The sequence below is a fragment of the Colius striatus genome, chromosome 9 (genome assembly GCF_028858725.1).
Source record: "Colius striatus isolate bColStr4 chromosome 9, bColStr4.1.hap1, whole genome shotgun sequence".
Taxonomy (NCBI): Eukaryota; Metazoa; Chordata; class Aves; order Coliiformes; family Coliidae; genus Colius; species Colius striatus.
Genome location: NC_084767.1, coordinates 12,431,621 through 12,453,730, shown reverse-complemented (window position 1 = coordinate 12,453,730; position 22,110 = coordinate 12,431,621). Strand labels below are relative to the sequence as shown.

The window sequence follows — 22,110 nt, the reverse complement described above, 5'->3', positions numbered from 1 at the left end:
TATATTAGGCTTCAAGTAGAGGTTCCTTTTCTTCTTTGTAGTCCAGAATGATCTAGAAGGTAATGTGATATTTGCGATTGCTCACACGTTTTTAAGAGTCAAATACCTGATGACAGAAAAGAATAAAACCTCGTTGGAATTCCTTGAGATGGGTGTGCTTTGTCGATGATTAAGTGTTTACAGACATGGTCGAGGAAATATCTGACAGGGACCTTTCCTGTCGTCCCTCTGGCGCCAGCTCCCGTATCCAGTCACACTGTATCTCTGACAGTCTCATATGCTGCCTGTGCTTTGCTCTTCAACTTGCGGAGAATAAAAAGAAATTCTTGCAGTGCATCTCGTGGAAGGGGCAGAGGGAAAAGGAAATTGCTGCAGTAGACGGGACTGATCTTGCAAAGACTGTGCAACAGGGTAGAAACCCAGAAGCTGCGACTGAAAAGTTCACAGTGGCAAGCAGGGAAGCGACAGGCAGAGCCATGTTCTGTGTGCGGGAGCGAACCCGGTTCCGTGTGAGCAGAGCAGTTCCCTTGCCCCTTGCGCCTTTGGCTTTGTATTGCCAGCGAGACAGATGCAGGATCAAGCAGATTTAAACCCCATTATCAGCAGCGCTTTCCCGACTGAGGAGGAACAGGACCTATTCCTGCTTGCGACGCTGGGTGGGGGTGTTGGCCACGGATCGACAGCTTTTTCTGCCCGAAACGCCATTGCAGGCACCGGCAGACAAAAAGCAGCCGAGTCAGCTGCAGGGGAAGGGCGGCGGGGCACGGAGCCGGCTGTCCCCGGATTTCATCCCCTCACCAACCCGCTGCGCCTCGGGCCCGGCACGGCGATGCCGGGCAGCAGGGAGGACGCTGGATGGCTTTTCTGCAGAGGGATGGCGTGCGGCAGCCGCAGTGGACGCAGCAAGAGGCAAGTGCTGTTGTTTATCCTGGGCGTTTGCGTGTGTCAGAGCGCGGCCGAAAGCCTCCGCTATTCTCTGGCGGAGGAAATGGAGAGGGACTCCTTTGTGGGCAATATTGCCAAGGACCTGGGCGTTGCTCCGAGCCAGCTCGCGGCTCGCAAAGCCCGCGTTGTGTCCGAGGGGAACGAGCAGCTTTTCCGCCTCAATCAGAAGACCGGGGTGCTGACGGTGACCGAGTCGCTGGACCGAGAGCAGCTCTGTCCACAGAGCGACACCTGCACCCTCTTCTTTAAGATATTCTTTGAAAATCCGCTGCAGCTGGTCAGAGGGGAGGTGGAGGTGCGGGACGTGAACGACAACTCCCCCGTCTTCCCGGAGAAGGACATCGTTATAGAGGTTCCCGAAACGACATCTCCCGGATCCCGTTTCCCTCTGGAAAGTGCCCAGGACAAAGACGTGGGGAACAACGGCTTGCAGAACTACAGCCTCGAATCCAACTCACATTTCTCCCTCGCTCTCAGAAGAGGAAAAGACGGAATAGAATACTCAGAGCTCGTCCTAGATCAGCAGCTGGACCGGGAAGAGCAACCAGAGCTGAATTTTGTCCTCAGAGCCACAGACGGGGGCTCGCCACCGAGGACGGGCACAGCTCTGATCCGAGTCGTTGTTCTGGATGTCAATGACAACGTCCCTGTCTTCGGCCAGGAGGTGTACGATGTGCGCTTGTCCGAGAACAGTCCCCGAGATCAGCTGGTGGTCAGAGTCACTGCCTCGGATTCTGACGAAGGGAGTAACGGGAAAGTGCGATACTCCTTCAGCCAGATAGCAGAGAGGTCCCGACAGCTGTTCGAACTGAATCCTGACACTGGTGAGATTCGAGTCGGAGGCGACTTGGACTTCGAAGAAGCGAAAACCCACAAGATGATGGTTAGAGCGACAGACGGTGGGGGCCTCTATCAGCACTGTAAAGTACAGGTGGAGGTCCTGGACGCTAACGACAACGCCCCGGAGATCACTCTCACCTCCCTCACCGCCTCCATTCCCGAGGACGCCCCGCCACGCACCGTCGTGGCTCTGTTCAGCGTGCGGGACCGTGACTCCGGCGATAACGGCAGGACAGAATGCGCCATCGATGCCGACTTGCCCTTCAGCCTCAGCGCCACTTTCGAGAACTACTACGAGCTGCGAACAAACGCGGCGCTGGACAGGGAGCGCACGGCAGCCTATAACATCAGCATCACAGCCACGGACTGGGGCGCGCCGCGGCTCAGCTCCTCGGAAACGCTCTTCGTGCGGCTCTCGGACGTGAACGACAACCCGCCCCGGTTCACCCAGGACGTCTACAGCATGTTGGTGACGGAGAACAACAGCCCCATGCTCCGCATCGGCAGCGTGAAGGCCACGGACGCGGACGCGGGAAGAAACGCGCGCGTAAGCTACGCGCTGGTGCGGCAGGAGGGCAAGGAGCAGCCCGAGGTGTCGGTGAACTCGGAGAGCGGCGACGTCTACGTGCTGCGTCCGCTGGACTACGAGGCGGTGCGCGCGTTCGAGGTGGCGGTGCGCGCTGCCGACGGCGGGTCGCCGCCGCTCAGCGCCCAGGCGGTGCTGCGCGTGGTGGTGCGGGACGACAACGACAACGCGCCCGTCGTGCTGCACCCGGCCGCCGAGCCCAGCGCGCAGGCGGCGGCTCCGTTGGAGCTGGTGCCGCGCTGGGCGCAGGCGGGCTACCTGGTGGCCAAGGTGGTGGCGGTGGACGCGGACGCGGGGCAGAACGCGTGGCTGTCGTACGAGCTGGCCAAGGCGACGGAGCCGGCGCTGTTCCGCGTGGGGCTGCACAGCGGCGAGGTGCGCACGGCGCGGGCCGTGGCCGAGCGCGACGCGCCCCGGCAGCGCCTCGTCGTGCTGGTGCGGGACCGCGGGCAGCCGCCGCGCTCCGCCAGCGCCACCCTCGGCATCGCGCTGGTCGACGGCTTCTCCGACGCCCAGCTGCGGGCGGGCGACGAGGCGCCGGCCGCGCAGCTCGACGACCCGCTGACGCTCTACCTCGTGGCCTCGCTGGCCTGCGTGTCCGCGCTCTTCCTGGCCACCGCCGTGGCCGCCGGGGCCGTGAGGCTGCGGCGGGCCCGGCGGAGCGCGGCCGACAGCTTGCCCACCTTCCCGCAGCCGGCCGCCGACAGCGACGCGGGCTCCCTGCCCCGCAGCTACATCTACGACGTCTGCCTCGCCGCCGGCACCGTCAACAGCGAGTTCCGCTTCCTCAGGCCCCTCTTCCCCTGCCTCCCCGCCGGCCTGCCCGCCGCGCCGCCCGAGCAGCGGAGCTCGCTGTGCTCGCAAGAGCCGGCCACCCTCGGTGAAGACGGCGACTGGGCTGCACAGGTGAGGGCCGTGTGAGAGCCGTGGCCGTGGGGGCAGTGGGAAAGGAGAAGTGTGGGTATGTGTAGGGGATAGGTGGGATGGTGTTTCTTTGGCAAGTGAGGATTCCTCGTGCTGCAGAGCTGTTGGTGGAGCCATTTGGGGCAGAGAAGAATGGAGACAGTCTCTCCATCCCTTGGCAGTATTCTCTGCTCTCCCAGTAGCCCCAAGGGAGAAAAGCATGCACCACGATTATCTAAAGAAGTTTTACTGATTGTTCGAAAGTGGTTTTATTTGGGATTCTCTCCAATTGCTCCTACTGAGTCAATGATTTGCCGTAGTGCCTTTGTTATGTGCACAGTAGAAGATGGTTTCTGGCTTAATATATTCTCCAACCTAGACAGAGAGCCACTACCTCTTTCATCCATCTGTTTTGCTCTGGGTACAGTGGGTCTCAAACTCAAGACTGTCCTCTAAGCTCAGTAGCTGTCCTTCTTGCTGCTGCCTGCCTTCTTTTAGTGCCCAAACAACAAACTCCAGTCTCTGTTCTTTGCAGGGCAGAGTTCTCCTCTCCGAAAACACGGCTCCCACTCCCGCGGCAGGAGCTTGTCCTGCAAACCGCACCATGGAGATCAATGGGCCTTCTGATCAAAGCCCTTGGTTCACTCATCAGTAAGTGAGGAGAAAGACAAGCATTTCCGTCCTCCCAGGGAAAAGAGAATAAAGTGGTCAAACACAGAGGTCAAAGATATCAGGGAGGTACAATACTTCTGTCTGAGAGTTAAAAAGCTCTCACCTTTTGAGTAGTACTTTGCTCATGAAGTTTTTGTGTTTTTTCCTTGTGCTCTGAGTCGAGGAGAAGGACTCTTGCATGTTGACTACATTGAGCCTTGATGTGTGCTTGTGACAGTGTCCCTGCTTCTGTATCTTATAATAAATACTGAGTGCTGGTAGCTGATGTTTAAGACCATCTTTACCCACTTCACCTTTTCTCTCTCGCTTTGTTGTTTCTGGCTTTCTCGTTCGGTGGGTTGATTTGTTTTTCTTACGAAAAAGTCTCTGTAATAAGGTTCTAATTTTCTATAGGCTTTTCAGTACCATGACATGCAGATATTAGGTAAACTGAGTGATGTTTGCTAGGAATTTCTTAACAACAAGAAGCAAATTATTACATTAGAACTGTCTGACGTAGGTAACCAGAAGATTGCAGGTTCTCCCTATTGTAAAGAGTGGGTTTCATCAATGTATCTTTGTTCTTGTTGAAACCTAAACTTGAAATGAACATTTCAAGATGTTTGAGTGTAAGGTCATAGCGAATGAGTCATATTATTTGCGTTTTTAAGTCAAAGAGGCCTTGTCAGAAAACTTCAGACACTGTATGTTATAAGGCGTCAAGTAGTGTTTCCCTTTCTTCTTCGTAGTCGAGAGTGATCTAGAAGATAATGTGATATTTGTAGGTGCTCACACATTTTTCAGTAAAATTCCTGATGACAAAAACAATAAAACCTCGTTGGAACTCCCTGAGATGAATGTGCTTTCTCGATGACAAATTGTTTACATTCATGGCCGAGGAAATATCTCAGAGGGATCTTCCCTGTCATCTCCCTGGCTCCGATTTTTGCATTCAGTACCAGTGCTTCTGTGACCCGCCTCGCATGTCCCCTATTTTTTACTCTTTAACTAGAGGAGAAGAGAAAATGAAAATCCTGCAGTGCATCCCCTGGAAGGGACAGTTCTTGCAGTGCTTATGCACCAGAGAAGAAATTCAGGACCTGCAGCAAACCCCAAAGCAGCAGCGCTTTCCCGACTCAGAAGGAACAGGACCTATTCCCGCTTGCGACGCTGGGTGGGGGTGTTGGCCACGGACCGACAGCTTTTCTGCCCGAAACGCCATTGCAGGCACCGGAAAACAAAAAGCAGCCGAGTCAGCTGCAGGGGAAAGGCGGCGGGGCACGGAGCCGGGGGTCGTGGCGGGTTTGCGAGCCTCTGAGCCCGGGCTATCTCCCCTCACCAAGCCCGCTCCGCCTCGGGCGCGGCACGGCGATGCCGGGCAGCAGGGAGGACGCTGGATGGCTTTTCTGCAGAGGGATGGCGTGCGGCAGCCGCAGCGGACGCAGCAAGAGGCAAGTGCTGTTGTTTATTCTGGGCGTTTGCGTGTGTCAGAGCGCGGCCGAAAGCCTCCGCTATTCTCTGGCGGAGGAAATGGAGAGGGACTCCTTTGTGGGCAATATTGCCAAGGACCTGGGCGTTGCTCCGAGCCAGCTCGCGGCTCGCAAAGCCCGCGTTGTGTCCGAGGGGAACGAGCAGCTTTTCCGCCTCAATCAGAACACCGGGGTGCTGACGGTGACCGAGTCGCTGGACCGAGAGCAGCTCTGTCCGCAGAGCGACACCTGCACCCTCTTCTTTAAGATATTCTTTGAAAATCCGCTGCAGCTGGTCAGAGGGGAGGTGGAGGTACGGGACGTGAACGACAACTCCCCCGTGTTCCCTGAGAAAGACATTGTTATAGAGATTCTAGAAATCGCATCTCCCGGGTCCCGATTCCCTCTGGTAAGTGCCCGTGACAAGGACGTGGGCAGCAATGGCTTGCAGAACTACAGCCTCGAATCGAACTCGCATTTCTCCCTCGCTCTCAGAAGAGGAAAAGACGGAATAGAATATGCAGAGCTCGTCCTAGATCAGCAGCTGGACAGGGAAGAGCAGCCGGAGCTGAATTTAGTCCTAACCGCAACAGACGGGGGCTCGCCACCGAGGACGGGCACAGCTCTGATCCGAGTCGTTGTTCTGGATGTCAATGACAACGTCCCTGTCTTCGGCCAGGAGGTGTACGATGTGCGCTTGTCCGAGAACAGTCCCCGAGATCAGCTGGTGGTCAGAGTCACTGCCTCGGATTCTGACGAAGGGAGTAACGGGAAAGTGCGATACTCCTTCAGCCAGATAGCAGAGAGGTCCCGACAGCTGTTCGAACTGAACCCTGACACTGGAGAGATTCGAGTCGGGGGTGACTTGGACTTCGAAGAAGCGAAAATCCACAAGATGATGGTTAGAGCGACAGACGGTGGGGGCCTCTATCAGCACTGTAAAGTACAGGTGGAGGTCCTGGACGCTAACGACAACGCCCCGGAGATCGCGCTCACCTCCCTCACCGCCTCCATTCCCGAGGACGCCCCGCCACGCACCGTCGTGGCTCTGTTCAGCGTGCGGGACCGCGACTCCGGCGACAACGGCAGGACGGAGTGCACCATCGACGCCGACTTGCCCTTCAGCCTCAGCCCCACTTTCGAGAACTACTACGAGCTGCGAACAAACGCGGCGCTGGACAGGGAGCGCACGGCAGCCTATAACATCAGCATCACAGCCACGGACTGGGGCGCGCCGCGGCTCAGCTCCTCGCAAACGCTCTTCGTGCGTCTCTCGGACGTGAACGACAACCCGCCCCGGTTCACCCAGGACGTCTACAGCATGTCGGTGACGGAGAACAACAGCCCCATGCTCCGCATCGGCAGCGTGAAGGCCACGGACGCGGACGCGGGAAGAAACGCGCGCGTAAGCTACGCGCTGGTGCGGCAGGAGGGCAAGGAGCAGCCCGAGGTGTCGGTGAACTCGGAGAGCGGCGACGTCTACGTGCTGCGTCCGCTGGACTACGAGGCGGTGCGCGCGTTCGAGGTGGCGGTGCGCGCTGCCGACGGCGGGTCGCCGCCGCTCAGCGCCCAGGCGGTGCTGCGCGTGGTGGTGCGGGACGACAACGACAACGCGCCCGTCGTGCTGCACCCGGCCGCCGAGCCCAGCGCGCAGGCGGCAGCTCCGTTGGAGCTGGTGCCGCGCTGGGCGCAGGCGGGCTACCTGGTGGCCAAGGTGGTGGCGGTGGACGCGGACGCGGGGCAGAACGCGTGGCTGTCGTACGAGCTGGCCAAGGCGACGGAGCCGGCGCTGTTCCGCGTGGGGCTGCACAGCGGCGAGGTGCGCACGGCGCGGGCCGTGGCCGAGCGCGACGCGCCCCGGCAGCGCCTCGTCGTGCTGGTGCGGGACCGCGGGCAGCCGCCGCGCTCCGCCAGCGCCACCCTCGGCATCGCGCTGGTCGACGGCTTCTCCGACGCCCAGCTGCGGGCGGGCGACGAGGCGCCGGCCGCGCAGCTCGACGACCCGCTGACGCTCTACCTCGTGGCCTCGCTGGCCTGCGTGTCCGCGCTCTTCCTGGCCACCGCCGTGGCCGCCGGGGCCGTGAGGCTGCGGCGGGCCCGGCGGAGCGCGGCCGACAGCTTGCCCACCTTCCCGCAGCCGGCCGCCGACAGCGACGCGGGCTCCCTGCCCCGCAGCTACATCTACGACGTCTGCCTCGCCGCCGGCACCGTCAACAGCGAGTTCCGCTTCCTCAGGCCCCTCTTCCCCTGCCTCCCCGCCGGCCTGCCCGCCGCGCCGCCGGAGCAGCGGAGCTCGCTGTGCTCGCAAGAGCCGGCCAACCTCGGCGAAGACGGCGACTGGGCTGCACAGGTGAGGACCGCGTGAGGGCCGAGGCCATGTGGGGAGTGGGAAGGGAATAGTGTGGGTGTGTGTAGGGGATAGGTGGGGTGGTGTTTCTTTGGCAAGTGAGGATTCTTCGTTCGTCGTATCTGCCGTGGGGCCGTGTGCGAAGCGGAAGGGAGCAGCGCCTGTGTGTGCAGGGGATAGGTGGGGTGGTGTTTTTTCGGTCAGTAAGGATTCTTCGTCTGACAGAGCTGCTGGTGGAGTCGCCACTGGGGCGTTAGTAAAAGGCACAGAGCGGTTGGCGGGTTTCATTGCGCTCACAGTTGTCTCAGGGGCGAAAAGCATGCACCTAGATACCCTAAGGCAGCTTAATTTCTTGTGAGAGAGTCGTTTTATGTGGGCCTCTTGCCGTCTTCAATTGCTTCCTCTGACTCGTCAATTATTTGCAGTAATGATTTTGTGCTGTCCACAGTGGAGGATGGTTTGTGGCTTTACATTTTCCTCAGTCTGATCAGAGACCTCACTGCCTCTTGCAGCCTACGTTTTGGCTGTCGATAGAGCGTGTCACGCAGGAAAGGTGTAGGAGCTGTCACTTCCTGCTGCTTCCTGTTTTTTTTCAACGCAGAAACCACAACTTCCCCTCTCTGTTCCTTGCAGGGCAGAGCTGCCTTTTCCGAGAACACCGCTCTCAGATCTGCAGCAGCAGCTTGCCCTACAAACCGGGCCATGGAACCCAATGGCCTTTCTGATCAAAGCCCTTGGCTCACCCATTAGTAACTGAAGTGAAAGACGAGCACGTCCATCCTGCGAGAGAAAAGACAAAAAGAAGTCAAAGACCGAATGAAAAAGCACCAGGGCGGGACAAAGTTTCTCTCTAAAAGAAAAATCTCTCTCACCCCTTGAGCAGTACTTTGCTCATGAAGGTTTCTGATTTTTCCTTGTGCTGTGAGTGGAGGATTGTGTTGCATGTTGACTACACTGAGACTTGATGTGCCTGTGACAGTGCTCCTGCTTCTGGATATTAAGGAAAGTATAAGGTACTGGTAGCAGGTGTTCACGATCACTTGTCCCCACTCCACCTTTTCTCTCTTGCTTTGTTGTTTCTGGCTTTCTTGTTGCGTTGGTTGGTTTGTTTTTCTTATGAAGACGACTCTGTAATAATCTCTTAATTGTCTGCAGGCTTTTCAGTACCATAACAATCAGATATTAAGTAAATTAAGTGATGTTTGCTAGACATTCCTTAGCAACAAGGAACTACTGATTACATGGGAACCGGCTGACACGTAACCTGAAGATTACAGGTTCTCTCTAAGGAATGAGATTTGATCAATTTATTGTTCTCTTTCTTCTTTCGTTACAACACTTGAAATGAATATTTCAAGATGTTTGAGTGTAAGGCCCTAGAAATTTAGTCATACTAATTGTGATTTTGAAGTCAGAGGCTAAAGCCTTGGCAGAAAACTCCGGGCACTGTACATTATAAGGCGTCAAATAGCATTTCCCTTTTTTCTTTGTATTACAGAACGGTCTAGAAGGTTATGTGATGTTTGCAATTGCCCACACATTTGTCTGAGTCAAATACCTGAGGACGAAACACAATAAAACCTCCTTGAAACTATGTGAAATGAGTGTGCTTTCTCGACGATCGTTTACAGCCACAGCCGAGGAAATATGTCACAGGGACCACCCCTACTATCTGGGTTAAACTCTCTTGCACGAGCTCTCTCATTCAGTACCGGTGCTTCACTGACCCGCTTCGCGTGCGACATGTCCCGAGGTCCTCAAAAAACGGATAGGGGAAGGAAACTTCTGCAGTGCATCCCGTGGAACAGGAAGTTCTTGAAATGCTTAGGCACTGGAGGAAGAAACTCAAGAGCTGAGTTTGAAAAGCGGACTGTGGCGAGCAGGGAAGCGAGAGGCTGGGCCGCCATCTGTGTGCGGGTCCCAACCCGCTTCCGCTCGAGGGGAGCAGCTCCTCTGCGCCTTTCACTTCGCTTTGGCTGCGAGACAGAGCGAGGGTTCAAGATGCAAAGCCAAGAACCGCAGCGCTTTCCCGACACAGAAGCAACAGGACCTATTCCCGCTTGCGACGCTGGGTGGGGGTGTTGGCCAGGAACCGACAGATTTTTCTGCCCGAAACGCCATTGCAGGCGGCGGCAGACAAAAAGCAGCCGAGTCAGCTGCAGGGGAAAGGCGGCGGGGCACGGAGCCGGTGCTCGCGGCGGGTTTGCGAGCCTCTGAGCCCGGGCTTCCTCCCCTCACCAAGCCCGCTCCGCCTCGGGCCCGGCACAGCGATGCCGGGCAGCAGGGAGGACGCTGGATGGCTTTTCTGCAGAGGGATGGCGTGCGGCAGCCGCAGCGGACGCAGCAAGAGGCAAGTGCTGTTGTTTATTCTGGGCGTTTGCGTGTGTCAGAGCGCGGCCGAAAGCCTCTGCTATTCTCTGGCGGAGGAAATGGAGAGGGACTCCTTTGTGGGCAATATTGCCAAGGACCTGGGCGTTGCTCCGAGCCAGCTCGCGGCTCGCAAAGCCCGCGTTGTGTCCGAGGGGAACGAGCAGCTTTTCCGCCTCAATCAGAACACCGGGGTGCTGACGGTGACCGAGTCGCTGGACCGAGAGCAGCTCTGTCCGCAGAGCGACACCTGCACCCTCTTCTTTAAGATATTCTTTGAAAATCCGCTGCAGCTGGTCAGAGGGGAGGTGGAGGTGCGAGACGTGAACGACAACTCCCCCGTGTTCCCGGAGAAGAACATTGTTATAGAGATTCCCGAAACGACATCTCCCGGGTCCCGTTTCCCTCTGGAAAGTGCGCAAGACAAAGACGTGGGGAACAACGGCTTGCAGAACTACAGCCTGGAATCCAACTCACATTTCACCCTCTCTCCGGGAAGAAGGAAAGACGGAATAAAATACCCGGAGCTCGTCCTCGAGCGTCAGCTGGACCGCGAAGAGCAGCAAGAGCTGAATTTGCTCCTCACTGTCATCGACGGGGGCTCGCCACCGAGGACGGGCACGGCTCAGATTCGAGTCATCGTTCTGGATGCCAATGACAACGTCCCTGTCTTCGACCAGGAGGTGTACGATGTGCGCTTGTCCGAGAACAGTCCCCGAGATCAGCTGGTGGTTAAAGTCGCGGCCGCGGATCCCGATGACGGTTACAATGGAAAAGTGCGGTACACGTTCACCCAGATACCAGAGAGGTCCAGGCAGCTCTTCGAGCTGAACCCTGACACAGGAGAGATTCGAATTGCGGGTGACCTGGATTTCGAAGATGCAAAAACGCACGAGATGGTGGTGAGAGCTACCGACGGTGGGGGGCTGTCTGCTCATTGCAACGTGCAGGTGGAAGTCCTGGACGCCAACGACAACGCCCCGGAGATCATGCTCACCTCCCTCACCGCCTCCATTCCCGAGGACGCCCCGCCACGCACCGTCGTGGCTCTGTTCAGCGTGCGGGACCGCGACTCCGGCGACAACGGCAGGACGGAGTGCACCATCGACGCCGACTTGCCCTTCAGCCTCAGCCCCACTTTCGAGAACTACTACGAGCTGCGAACAAACGCGGCGCTGGACAGGGAGCGCACGGCAGCCTATAACATCAGCATCACAGCCACGGACTGGGGCACGCCGCGGCTCAGCTCCTCGCAAACGCTCTTCGTGCGTCTCTCGGACGTGAACGACAACCCGCCCCGGTTCACCCAGGACGTCTACAGCATGTCGGTGACGGAGAACAACAGCCCCATGCTCCGCATCGGCAGCGTGAAGGCCACGGACGCGGACGCGGGAAGAAACGCGCGCGTAAGCTACGCGCTGGTGCGGCAGGAGGGCAAGGAGCAGCCCGAGGTGTCGGTGAACTCGGAGAGCGGCGACGTCTACGTGCTGCGTCCGCTGGACTACGAGGCGGTGCGCGCGTTCGAGGTGGCGGTGCGCGCTGCCGACGGCGGGTCGCCGCCGCTCAGCGCCCAGGCGGTGCTGCGCGTGGTGGTGCGGGACGACAACGACAACGCGCCCGTCGTGCTGCACCCGGCCGCCGAGCCCAGCGCGCAGGCGGCGGCTCCGTTGGAGCTGGTGCCGCGCTGGGCGCAGGCGGGCTACCTGGTGGCCAAGGTGGTGGCGGTGGACGCGGACGCGGGGCAGAACGCGTGGCTGTCGTACGAGCTGGCCAAGGCGACGGAGCCGGCGCTGTTCCGCGTGGGGCTGCACAGCGGCGAGGTGCGCACGGCGCGGGCCGTGGCCGAGCGCGACGCGCCCCGGCAGCGCCTCGTCGTGCTGGTGCGGGACCGCGGGCAGCCGCCGCGCTCCGCCAGCGCCACCCTCGGCATCGCGCTGGTCGACGGCTTCTCCGACGCCCAGCTGCGGGCGGGCGACGAGGCGCCGGCCGCGCAGCTCGACGACCCGCTGACGCTCTACCTCGTGGCCTCGCTGGCCTGCGTGTCCGCGCTCTTCCTGGCCACCGCCGTGGCCGCCGGGGCCGTGAGGCTGCGGCGGGCCCGGCGGAGCGCGGCCGACAGCTTGCCCACCTTCCCGCAGCCGGCCGCCGACAGCGACGCGGGCTCCCTGCCCCGCAGCTACATCTACGACGTCTGCCTCGCCGCCGGCACCGTCAACAGCGAGTTCCGCTTCCTCAGGCCCCTCTTCCCCTGCCTCCCCGCCGGCCTGCCCGCCGCGCCGCCCGAGCAGCGGAGCTCGCTGTGCTCGCAAGAGCCGGCCAACGTCGGCGAAGACGGCGACTGGGCTGCACAGGTGAGTGCCGTGTGGGAGCTGGATCCACGCGGGGAGTGGGGAGATAGTTGCGCGGCTGTATGTTTGTGTATGTGGGGTGTGTGAGATGATCTTTCCTTGGTCAGTAAGTATTCTGCTTGTGGGAAATCTGCTGTTCGAGCAGGTACTGAGGCAGGAGGAGATGTCCCAGAGGTCCCTGCACTCCTAGTAGCCCCAGGGGACAAAAGTCTCACTGTGATACCCCAATACTGCTTATGAGAGAGGGATTTTTTTGTTGGTAGGTATTGTCTTTAGTTATTTGCAATATCCTCATTGGACGATGATTACTTGCTTTACATTTTCCCTTTTCATATTAGAGACCCACCGTCTTATTCAACTTCACTCTTTGTAGGGCAGAGCTTCCTTCTCCCAAGGCAACACTCCCAAAACCGCTGCAGCAGCTTGTTCTGCAAACATGGCCATGGAGATCAATGCCCCTTCTGATCAAAGCCCTTGGCTCACCCATCAGTAAGTGTGGAGGACAAGCACTTCTACCCTCCCAGGGAAAACAGAAAGAAGAAGCCAAAGAAACAACAAGGATGTACCAGAGAGGTACTAGGCTTCTCTGTGGGAGAACAAAACTTCTCGGCCCTTGAACAGTACTTCACATATTGGACGGGTTTTCTTCATTGTGGGTGGAAAAGGAGGACTGTGGTGCATATTGGCTTCACATAGCCTTCATGTGTTTATGAGAGTGCTCCTGCTTCTGGATCTTAAGCGAAATACAGAGGACTGGAAGCAGATCTTCAAGATAACTTTCTCTCATGTCGTCTTTCCTTTATTGGTTTGTTGTTTCTGGGTTTCTCGTTTGGTTGGTTGTTTTGGGTTTTTATCTGTATTAAGGTCTTAACATACTGTAGCTTGTTCAATAAGAGGCCAAGAGGATGTGGTGCAAAGTAAGTTGTGGTTGGAAAGGAATTCCTAAATAACAATTAGCAACTGATTACACTATAAACAGGTGACGTTGGCACACTTGGCACATGTGACCGGGAGTTTACGGGATTTCCCTGCTGCAAAGAGCGGGATTTGAGCAGCGTTTCATTTCTCAATGTTTCTTTCTTTTTTTCCTAACATAAATTTCAAATGAATATTTCATGCTGTTTGAGTCTAAGGTCTTGGAGAATTAGAAGTGCTGCTTGTGATTTTGTAGTGAAATAGGCTAAACCTGTCCAAAATCACCTTCAGGTACTTTAGATTTCTGGGCATCAAGAAGCTTTCTGTTTTCTTTGCTTAGTAGTTGCTAAGAATCTATAAAGTAATGTGTTATTTGCTGTCGCTCATATGTTTTAAAGTGTCAAATGCCTGATTGATTACACAAAACAATAAAACTTCCTTGAAACTGTCTGGAATGAGTGTGCTTTCTCGAAGATGTGTGTTATCACAGTCATGGCCGAGGAAATAGCCACTCGAGAGCAGGATTCTGGACATCAATCTGTGAATTTGGAGTGGATGTTTTGTAAGGAAATCAAGAGTGACCTCGAAATCATGCTATTCTCAGAAGTCCCAGCAAGGTGGAGGGGTGTTTTTTGAGCCGATCTATGGTCCGAGAGATGCTTCCCACAGCCCTTTGCGAAGATTCCAAGTTTGAGGGGTCGTGAATCGGGAAAACATTTTTGGTCCATTCCAACAACCCACCTGTAAATGACTACGGGGAACTACATGGCGATTGCTGCCCTGCCTCATGGACCAGCTCGCTCTGGATGTTGGATACCTGTAACAATGTACAGCTGAAGAGCTGAAAAGTAGTTTCTTGGCTGTGCATGAACACGTCAAGCTGTTGTAGGGATGAACATTAGGGAAAAACAACAACAACAACAAAACAGCTTTAAACAAAACCCATTTTCAAATCAAAGACAAAAAAAAAGCACTGCTCAGTCTAAGTGGTGGTTATACTTTAAACAGGGTTGTGTCAGCACTGAAATTTGTATGCCCTGACCTCGTAATAGAGAAAAGCAGCATACCCTCTCAGTTCTGCAGGCTCTGTGAATGGAAATCTCCGCGTCTTTCTGCTGGCCGGCCGCCTGGTGCCGCTGCTGACCGCGGAGTCTCTGTGCAGCTCCCAGATCCGCCTCCTCCGGGAACTGCGGGGCTGTTGGAGGGGCTGCACCATATGGAGCTGCTCTGTTCGGGGGTCGGCAGGGTGGAGATGTGGCTCCATCCAGCTCACGGAGGAAGGGGATCGGTTCACTGGAAGAGAATGGAGCTGAGGAAGGGCAAGGAACTACTGCCGGGACGAGCGATGGCTGTAATCCTGCTCCTCTGCATGTCGGAGATGAGAGCAGAAACCGCTCGGTACTCTGTGCCCGAAGAAGCGGAGAGAGGTTCCTTTGTGGCGAACATTGCTAAGGATTTGGGACTTACCGGTGAGGAATTATCGGCTCGACAGGCTCGGCTCGTTACTGAAGGAGAAAAGCAGTATTTGCAGCTGAACCAACACACAGGGGATTTGGTGGTGCGAGAGCAGATGGACCGGGAGGAGCTGTGCGGTCAGAGCGAGCCCTGCCTGGTGCGTTTCGAGGTGCTGCTGGAGAGCCCACTGCAGTCCTTCCGAGCTGAGGTAAGCCTCACTGATATAAATGATCACGCTCCCGTGTTTTTAAGTAAAGAGATAGTTTTAAAGATACCAGAAACTTCAATGCCCGGGACTCGATTTTTGTTGGAAAGCGCTCAGGATGCAGATGTGGGGAACAACAGTCTTCAGAATTATAGTATCAGCTCGAATGACTATTTCCATATGTACACCCGAAGGCGGAGTGACGGTAAGAGGTACGCTGAGCTGATGTTGGACCGAGCGCTGGATCGGGAGCAGCAAGCAGAAGTGTCTTTCACTGTCACGGCTGTAGATGGTGGGTCTCCACCGCGCTCTGGTACAGCCGTAATCCGTGTGATAGTCCTGGATACAAATGACAACATCCCGGTTTTTACCAGGAATCTGTATAAAGCCCGAGTATTAGAAAATAGCTCCGAGGACACCTTAGTGGTGACAGTGTCTGCTAGCGATTTAGACTCGGGAATGAACGGAGAAGTACGCTATTCCATAGTTCAAAATTCGGAGGAAAATCGACAGACGTTTAAAATAAACCCCGAGAGCGGGCAGATTAGACTCAAAAAACCGCTGGATTATGAAGAAACAAAGATTTATGAGATAGATGTCCAGGCCACAGACGGAGGAGGCTTGTCTGTGCACTGCAAAGTGGAGGTGCAGGTGGAGGACGTGAATGACAACGTCCCCGAAGTGATACTCACCTCCCTCACCAGCACCCTCTCAGAAGCCGCCCCTCCGAACACTGTGGTGGCCCTCTTCAACGTGCAAGACCTAGACTCCGGGGACAACGGCAAGACGAACTGCGAGCTGCTGGGTGAGCAGCCCTTCAGCATCATGTCACAGGCAGACGGCGCGTTCGCGCTGGTGACATCAGAGGTGCTGGACAGGGAGCAGATGGCAGAGTACAATGTGACAGTGCAGGCCCACGATGAGGGCTCTCCAGCACTCTCTGTATACAAAACCCTGCTCGTGCGTGTCTTGGACGTGAACGACAACCCCCCCAAGTTCACCCAGGACGTCTACAGCATGTCGGTGACGGAGAACAACAGCCCCATGCTCCGCATCGGCAGCGTGAAGGCCACGGACGCAGACGAGGGAAGAAACGCGCGCGTAAGCTACGCGCTGGTGCGGCAGGAGGGCAAGGAGCAGCCCGAGGTGTCGGTGAACTCGGAGAGCGGCGACGTCTACGTGCTGCGTCCGCTGGACTACGAGGCGGTGCGCGCGTTCGAGGTGGCGGTGCGCGCTGCCGACGGCGGGTCGCCGCCGCTCAGCGCCCAGGCGGTGCTGCGCGTGGTGGTGCGGGACGACAACGACAATGCGCCCGTCGTGCTGCACCCGCCCGCCGAGCCCAGCGCGCAGGCGGCGGCTCCGTTGGAGCTGGTGCCGCGCTGGGCGCAGGCGGGCTACCTGGTGGCCAAGGTGGTGGCGGTGGACGCGGACTCGGGGCAGAACGCGTGGCTGTCGTACGAGCTGGCCAAGGCGACGGAGCCGGCGCTGTTCCGCGTGGGGCTGCACAGAGGCGAGGTGCGCACGGCGCGGGCCGTGGCCGAGCGCGACGCGCCCCGGCAGCGCCTCGTCGTGCTGGTGCGGGACCGCGGGCAGCCGCCGCGCTCCGCCAGCGCCACCCTCGGCATCGCGCTGGTCGACGGCTTCTCCGATGCCTTCCAGCAGCTCAATTATGCTCCTGTGGGAACGCCACAGCCGGCCGAGGAGGACATGCTCACCGCCTACCTCATCGCCTCGCTGGCCTGCGTATCTGCGCTCTTCCTCCTCTCCGTCCTCGCCATTTCGACGACGAAACTCTGCAGATCTCGCCTCGGGGAGCACATGCCACCGCCTTCTGCCCACTGTTACGCTGAGGGTGACTTTGCCACCGATGGTGTGGACGTGTCTGGCACGGGCATTCTGTGGCCAACTTACCGCTACGAAGCGTGCATGACCACCAGCTCGGGACGGAGGGACTTCCAGTTCCTGAGGCCCGTAGCGGCCAGCTGGCAATGCAGCTCGGAGGCAGGAGTGGGCAAGGACGAGGAAGCATTAGGCAACCCTCAAATGGCTGATGAGACGGAAGCTGCCCCGGGGACCACAGCTCCTGCTGCCATTCTGCCGCCGGACTGGCCAGTGGGCCGGACCGTCCATGCCTAAATCTCTCTGAGATCTGACTCTCTTCCTCATCCTCCGCCGGAAATTCCCACATAACTGTAACCTTGTGCTCGGCTTTTCTTTGCATGCTGCCCCTGCGGAGGCTGCTGCCTGATTTCTCTGGCCAGGGGATGATGTCTGAGTCCCTCCAGGGCCGTGGGAAAAGCTTTGTGCTCCTCCTGCCGTCTTTATATGTGGAACTGTTGGAACGTGTATCCGTGAACTATGGGTAGCGAACAGCATGGCAAAAATAGCATAGCTGCCGGCACTGCCCGTGCCGTGGAGCTCAAATCGCGGCCCCGCTGGACTCTGCGGGGTTCCCGCTTTTTGCCGCGGGGCCATCGTGGTCGTCCGGGACTGTGTTGAGCCGGCGGCGCGGCGGCAGCGCAGTGCCGGCGGGGGCCGCAGGGTGGTGCTCCCGGCCAAGGCGAGCGCCGAGCGCTTCCCCGAGCCGTCCGTTGCTGGGCCGCGGCCGCCGCGCTCCGAACCGCCCTGAGGACTCGGCGAGAGGGAGGACGCCCGCCCGCCGCCCCAGACCCAGACCGCGCGGGAGCCGCCACACGGAGCCTACTGGCCGCAGCGCCATGGCCATCCTTGCAAGGCAAGTGCTCTGTCTGTCGGCTTTCCTCTGCCTGGCATACGCTCGCTCCGAGCCCTTGCGCTACTCCGTAGCCGAGGAGGGGGAGCGCGGCTCCGCGGTGGCCAACGTGGCGGCGGACGCGGGGCTGGCCCCGGCGCAGCTGTCGGCTCGCCGCGCCCGCCTGGCCGCGGAGGACGGCCGGCAGCACTTTCGCTTGGACCTCGGCAGCGGCCGCCTCGTAGTGGCCGAGAGGCTGGACCGGGAGGAGCTGTGCGGGCAGGCTGCAAGCTGCACGCTCCCCTTGGAGCTCCTGCTGGCAAACCCCTTCCAGATCTTTCGGGTCGAGGTGGCCGTGGAGGACATCAATGACCATTCTCCTGTTTTCCCGGAGGAACAAGTCACTATTAAGATCCCGGAAACGAGCAACCCGGGCTCACATTTCCCCTTGGTTGGAGCTCAAGACCTGGATATTGGCAGCAACAGCATCCAGACTTACAGCATTGCTCCTGAGAACGAGCATTTTAGTGTCTCCTTTGGAAGTCAGAGAGAGCACGATAGATACGTGGAACTGGTCTTAGAAAAGCCACTAGACAGAGAGGAGGAGGCAGAGGTGAGTTTCAATCTCATTGCCGTGGACGGGGGCTTTCCCCCCAGGAGTGGGACCACCCAAATCCACATTGTTGTTCTGGATGTAAATGACAACGCTCCAGTTTTCAAACAGAAGTTGTATGCAGAGCAGGTTTTGGAAAATGCTCCAGTGGGCTCTGTAATTCTCAGTGTAGTGGCAACAGATGGGGATGCAGGAGCTAATGGGGCTATCTCCTATCAGTTCAGTCAGAGCCACTCTGCATTTGCAATTGACCCTATTAGTGGTGAAATCAAACTGGCAAAGCCGCTGGACTTTGAGGTGGCACAGAAGCATGAGCTCAATGTGCAGGCTACGGATGGTGGGGGACTCTCAGCAATCTGCAAGGTGTTGGTGGATGTGGTGGATGTGAATGACAATGCCCCAGAGCTGGTGGTCAATTCCTTCAGCAGCCCCCTCCCTGAGAACACATTACCTGGAACAGTGGTCGCCCTCTTCACTGTCAGGGACCGGGATGCTGGTGCCAATGGGAAGGTGTCCCTTGCCCTTGAGGACCAGTTGTCATTCTCCCTGAGGTTGGCTTATAAGAATTACTATGAGCTGGTGACCGTGAGCAGCCTGGACCGGGAGGAGACAGCTCGTTACATCCTCAGTGTCACAGCAGCAGACGCGGGGTCACCTCCTCTGACAACCACCCAGACCTTCACAGTGGACATCTCTGACGTCAACGACAATGCGCCTGTCTTCAACCAGACGTCATACACCATGTACGTGCGTGAGAACAACGTCCCCACAGTGCTGGTTGGAGCCGTCAGCGCCTTTGATGCTGACGTGGGGCCCAATGCCAAGGTGAGCTATTTCCTGGCCCCAGCCCAGCCCACAGAGCAGCCGCCCTGCTCCTGCATCTCCGTGAACTCTGAGAACGGGCACGTGTTTGTGCTGCGGCCCCTGGACTACGAGCAGGTGAAGCAGATCGAGGTTGTGGTGAGTGCCTCAGATGCAGGATCGCCTCCCCTGAGCACCAATGTCACTGTCCACGTCTACGTGGTGGATGAAAACGACAATGTGCCAGTGGTGCTGTTCCCATCCCAGGACAGCAGCTCCCTGTCCAGCGAGCTGGTGCCCATGTCGGCTGAGGCAGGGTACCTGGTGACCAAAGTGGTGGCTGTTGACGCGGACTCAGGGCAGAACTCGTGGCTTTCCTACCACCTGCTGAGGGCCACGGACCCCGGCCTGTTTGTGGTGGGTGCCCAGAGCGGGGAGGTGAGGCTGAAGAGGCCCGTGGCAGAGAGAGATACCACGAAGCAGAAGCTCGTCTTCCTGGTGCGAGACAACGGGCGGCCGCCGCAGTCGGCCACCGCAGCCCTGAACATGTTGCTGCTCAGCGACTTCTCAGACGTGCGCCTTCGACACAGCAGCCCGGCCATGGAGGATGAGGGCAGTTCCCTGACCACCTATTTAATCATTTCACTGGTTTGCGTGTCCCTTCTCTTTCTTGTGTCCGTAGCAGCCTTTGTGGTTTGCAAGGTGTACCAGAGAAGGGACCAGAAGGCTGGGCATGTGCTGTATGGTGCTGGCACCTTGCAGAGGGTCCCAGGGGATGCAGCAGCTGCAGGGACCCTGCCCCACGCCTACTGCTACGAGATCAACCTGACCACGGGCTCAGGCAACAGTGAGTTCAAGTTCCTGAAGCCCATCCTCCCCACTCTGCCACCACAACACTATCCCATGGGTGGGGGCATCGATGATGACAAAGGTTTCCCCTGTGGCTCCATCACTGCAGAGGACTCGGCACCAGACAAGCCAGGGTCACTCTCTGCAGAGCAGTTCAACAGTCTTCCCTTTAACTGACATGGAGTCAGCACAGCCTGAGGCTTGGTGCCTCACAATGGGAAGGAACCCAGGTACAACATATGGCAATGGTTCCTCCAGAATAGATCTGCAATGGGCATCACATTTCCTGCAAATTCCATGAAAGCTTGTCTCCACCACAAAAAATACAAGCAAAAGAAACTAAATTTTCTTCCAGTCTGCCAATAATAGGTTTGATCTCCAGTACAGCCACAATGATTTGAGACTTGAGATATTTCCAGTGTCCTCAGGGAAGATCTTTTCTCCCTGTCTGGTATGACTGATGATCTTCTTGTGTGTTGTAATGCAGTGGCAATGTTGGGCAGATAAATCACATCCTCGCTCCCTTGGATGCAGCCCTTGTCCCAGTGTGGGACAGCAATGCAGTTGTGAGTGCTGTGCTGCAATGTGGTGCAATCCTGGGCTCTTTCTTCTCTGGGTTCTGGATGTCTCAGTGTGAGATGTATAGGCTCTGAGTTTTCTGACTTGTGGTCACCATGTCTGTGTGCACACCGACTGTTGTGTGGAAGAAAAAGGGTGCCTGGTGAAGCCTGGATTTGCTCACATTCAGCCATTGCAAAAGGCACAATTTCAGCACATTGTACAAGAAGGGAATTTTGACCCTTTGAGTCTCATCTTCTCTAAGCTTTAGGAGTAAAATATTCAACGGGATCTTCCTTTTGTGGGTGACTGGGGTTAGAGTGGGCTCTTCTTGGGATTGCCTTGTAAATACAGCAGCACTAACAGAGTTGGGGTAGGCTACGACTGTACAGTGTTGTGAAAACCAGTTCATTGTCTTTGTGTAGGCTGTTAGGAAACTCCACATGAGATTTGAAAGCATGTGTTTGGTAGAGTCAAGATAAATTTGGAAAAGGACCAAAAAGGCTTTTGGTCTCATGATGGTTGTTCTCAAATTCATAGTTTTTGATGGGAGTGGAAAGCCAGCTCAATATGCTTTTTCTAGATTTGTGTTAGAGCATTTGCATTCTCTTTTCTGCTCTTCTTTTTCTCCTTCTCCTCTGTGAACTGCATTTGAGCACTACCTTGCTTCTTCCTCTTAGAATGCACTGTCAGTCCATGAACATTAGGGTATTGTTTGAAGGAAGGCAGTGTCGCATGGAATATTTGCAAACCCTCACGCTGTGTTGTGCTGCAGGTATAAAGCATTTTAGTGTTGTAAACTGAGACACTTTTGTGTGTAAAAGTGAAATAAAGAGAACAGCAGAATGCCATGTATGGAGAGAGTCATTGTGGATGTGTTCTTTCTGGGAAAATTCTGCCAAACCTTTATGAAAATTTCTGTCAGGCCTCTGGGGGTCTTCTGAGCACTGAGCTTCTGGCTGCAGGTGGCCCCAGTTAGATGCAGCTGAAGGCAAACTTGCCCCTACCAATAAATGAGCCCTGGGTATGCAAAGGAGTGAGTTGGGAGGAGTGACTTTTGCAACTCTCCTGACAGCTCCAGCTGCAGACTGTTTGAGGCATTCAGACAGTATGTATTTTAATCCTAAATGTTTTGAGGGTTGAATGGCACAAAGATGGCATTAGATGTTGCTTTGGAGAAGTGATTATGGCAACCCCAGGAGGTGGCCAGTTGGTAGGAGAAAATTGGGACCAGGGAGAGGATTCACTCAAAATGTAGTGGACTACAGCCATCTGTTCTGCAAAGGCCTTGAAAAAAGGTAAGTCCTGAGCACAAGCTGCTGTAGTGATGGTGACCAAAGGACTCTGTACATCAAGGACTGAGGGGTCTGCCATGGAGTTAAACTGGGAAGTCACAGGTTAGTGCTCTGCTGTGTAAACCTCTGGTTGGCAAGACCAACCCAGACAACTCACTGTAACCAAGGTGACAAAGTCTCCTTTGAGCAAGAAGTGTGCATGTTAGCTTTTTTTTCTGTGACACTAGACAGGATTAACAAGATTACCTTCTTG

General features: G+C 56.7%; 5 protein-coding genes across 6 annotated transcripts; all 5 read left to right on the top strand.

The window, feature by feature from the left end:
- The first annotated feature begins 776 nt into the window (after positions 1–776).
- On the top strand, positions 777–4,355 carry LOC133626052 (protocadherin beta-16-like). The gene is made up of 2 exons (XM_062002330.1): positions 777–3,277; positions 3,810–4,355. Exons 1-2 carry the CDS (start codon positions 830–832, stop codon positions 3,927–3,929), a joined length of 2,568 nt encoding a protein of 855 aa, XP_061858314.1. The 5' UTR covers positions 777–829; the 3' UTR covers positions 3,930–4,355.
- Positions 4,356–5,225: 870 nt separating this feature from the next.
- LOC133626044 (protocadherin beta-16-like) lies at positions 5,226–9,286 on the top strand. The gene is made up of 2 exons (XM_062002181.1): positions 5,226–7,744; positions 8,375–9,286. The coding sequence occupies exons 1-2, from the start codon at positions 5,297–5,299 to the stop codon at positions 8,489–8,491; spliced, it is 2,565 nt and encodes an 854-aa protein (XP_061858165.1). The 5' UTR covers positions 5,226–5,296; the 3' UTR covers positions 8,492–9,286.
- Positions 9,287–10,021: 735 nt separating this feature from the next.
- LOC133626049 (protocadherin beta-15-like) lies at positions 10,022–13,820 on the top strand. 2 transcript variants are annotated; one of them, XM_062002210.1, is made up of 2 exons: positions 10,022–12,358; positions 12,964–13,820. In XM_062002210.1, the coding sequence occupies exons 1-2, from the start codon at positions 10,057–10,059 to the stop codon at positions 13,071–13,073; spliced, it is 2,412 nt and encodes an 803-aa protein (XP_061858194.1). In that variant the 5' UTR covers positions 10,022–10,056; the 3' UTR covers positions 13,074–13,820. The 2 variants fall into 2 exon arrangements, with proteins under 2 accessions (XP_061858194.1, XP_061858193.1); XM_062002209.1 differs by having other exon boundaries at positions 10,022–12,459; positions 12,830–13,045.
- An 842-nt stretch (positions 13,821–14,662) lies between these two features.
- LOC104556220 (protocadherin beta-15) lies at positions 14,663–17,167 on the top strand. The gene has a single exon (XM_010199991.2). It carries the CDS (start codon positions 14,675–14,677, stop codon positions 17,165–17,167), a length of 2,493 nt encoding a protein of 830 aa, XP_010198293.2. The 5' UTR covers positions 14,663–14,674.
- A 533-nt stretch (positions 17,168–17,700) lies between these two features.
- On the top strand, positions 17,701–21,352 carry LOC133626036 (protocadherin beta-15-like). Its single transcript, XM_062002136.1, has one exon. The coding sequence runs from the start codon at positions 17,749–17,751 to the stop codon at positions 20,179–20,181; it is 2,433 nt and encodes an 810-aa protein (XP_061858120.1). The 5' UTR covers positions 17,701–17,748; the 3' UTR covers positions 20,182–21,352.
- The last annotated feature ends 758 nt before the right edge of the window (positions 21,353–22,110 follow it).

What these genes read in the sequence shown, in the direction of transcription:
- LOC133626052 (XM_062002330.1), top strand. Translation starts at nt 830, where the DNA reads ATGCCGGGCAGCAGGGAGGACGCTGGATGGCTTTTCTGCAGAGGGATG. An exon ending in ACGGCGACTGGGCTGCACAG is followed by an intron (nt 3,278 to 3,809) that starts GTGAGGGCCGTG and finishes TGTTCTTTGCAG; the next exon opens with GGCAGAGTTCTCCTCTCCGA.
- LOC133626044 (XM_062002181.1), top strand. Translation starts at nt 5,297, where the DNA reads ATGCCGGGCAGCAGGGAGGACGCTGGATGGCTTTTCTGCAGAGGGATG. An exon ending in ACGGCGACTGGGCTGCACAG is followed by an intron (nt 7,745 to 8,374) that starts GTGAGGACCGCG and finishes TGTTCCTTGCAG; the next exon opens with GGCAGAGCTGCCTTTTCCGA.
- LOC133626049 (XM_062002209.1), top strand. Translation starts at nt 10,057, where the DNA reads ATGGCGTGCGGCAGCCGCAGCGGACGCAGCAAGAGGCAAGTGCTGTTG. An exon ending in ACGGCGACTGGGCTGCACAG is followed by an intron (nt 12,460 to 12,829) that starts GTGAGTGCCGTG and finishes CACTCTTTGTAG; the next exon opens with GGCAGAGCTTCCTTCTCCCA.
- LOC104556220 (XM_010199991.2), top strand. Translation starts at nt 14,675, where the DNA reads ATGGAGCTGAGGAAGGGCAAGGAACTACTGCCGGGACGAGCGATGGCT.
- LOC133626036 (XM_062002136.1), top strand. Translation starts at nt 17,749, where the DNA reads ATGGCCATCCTTGCAAGGCAAGTGCTCTGTCTGTCGGCTTTCCTCTGC.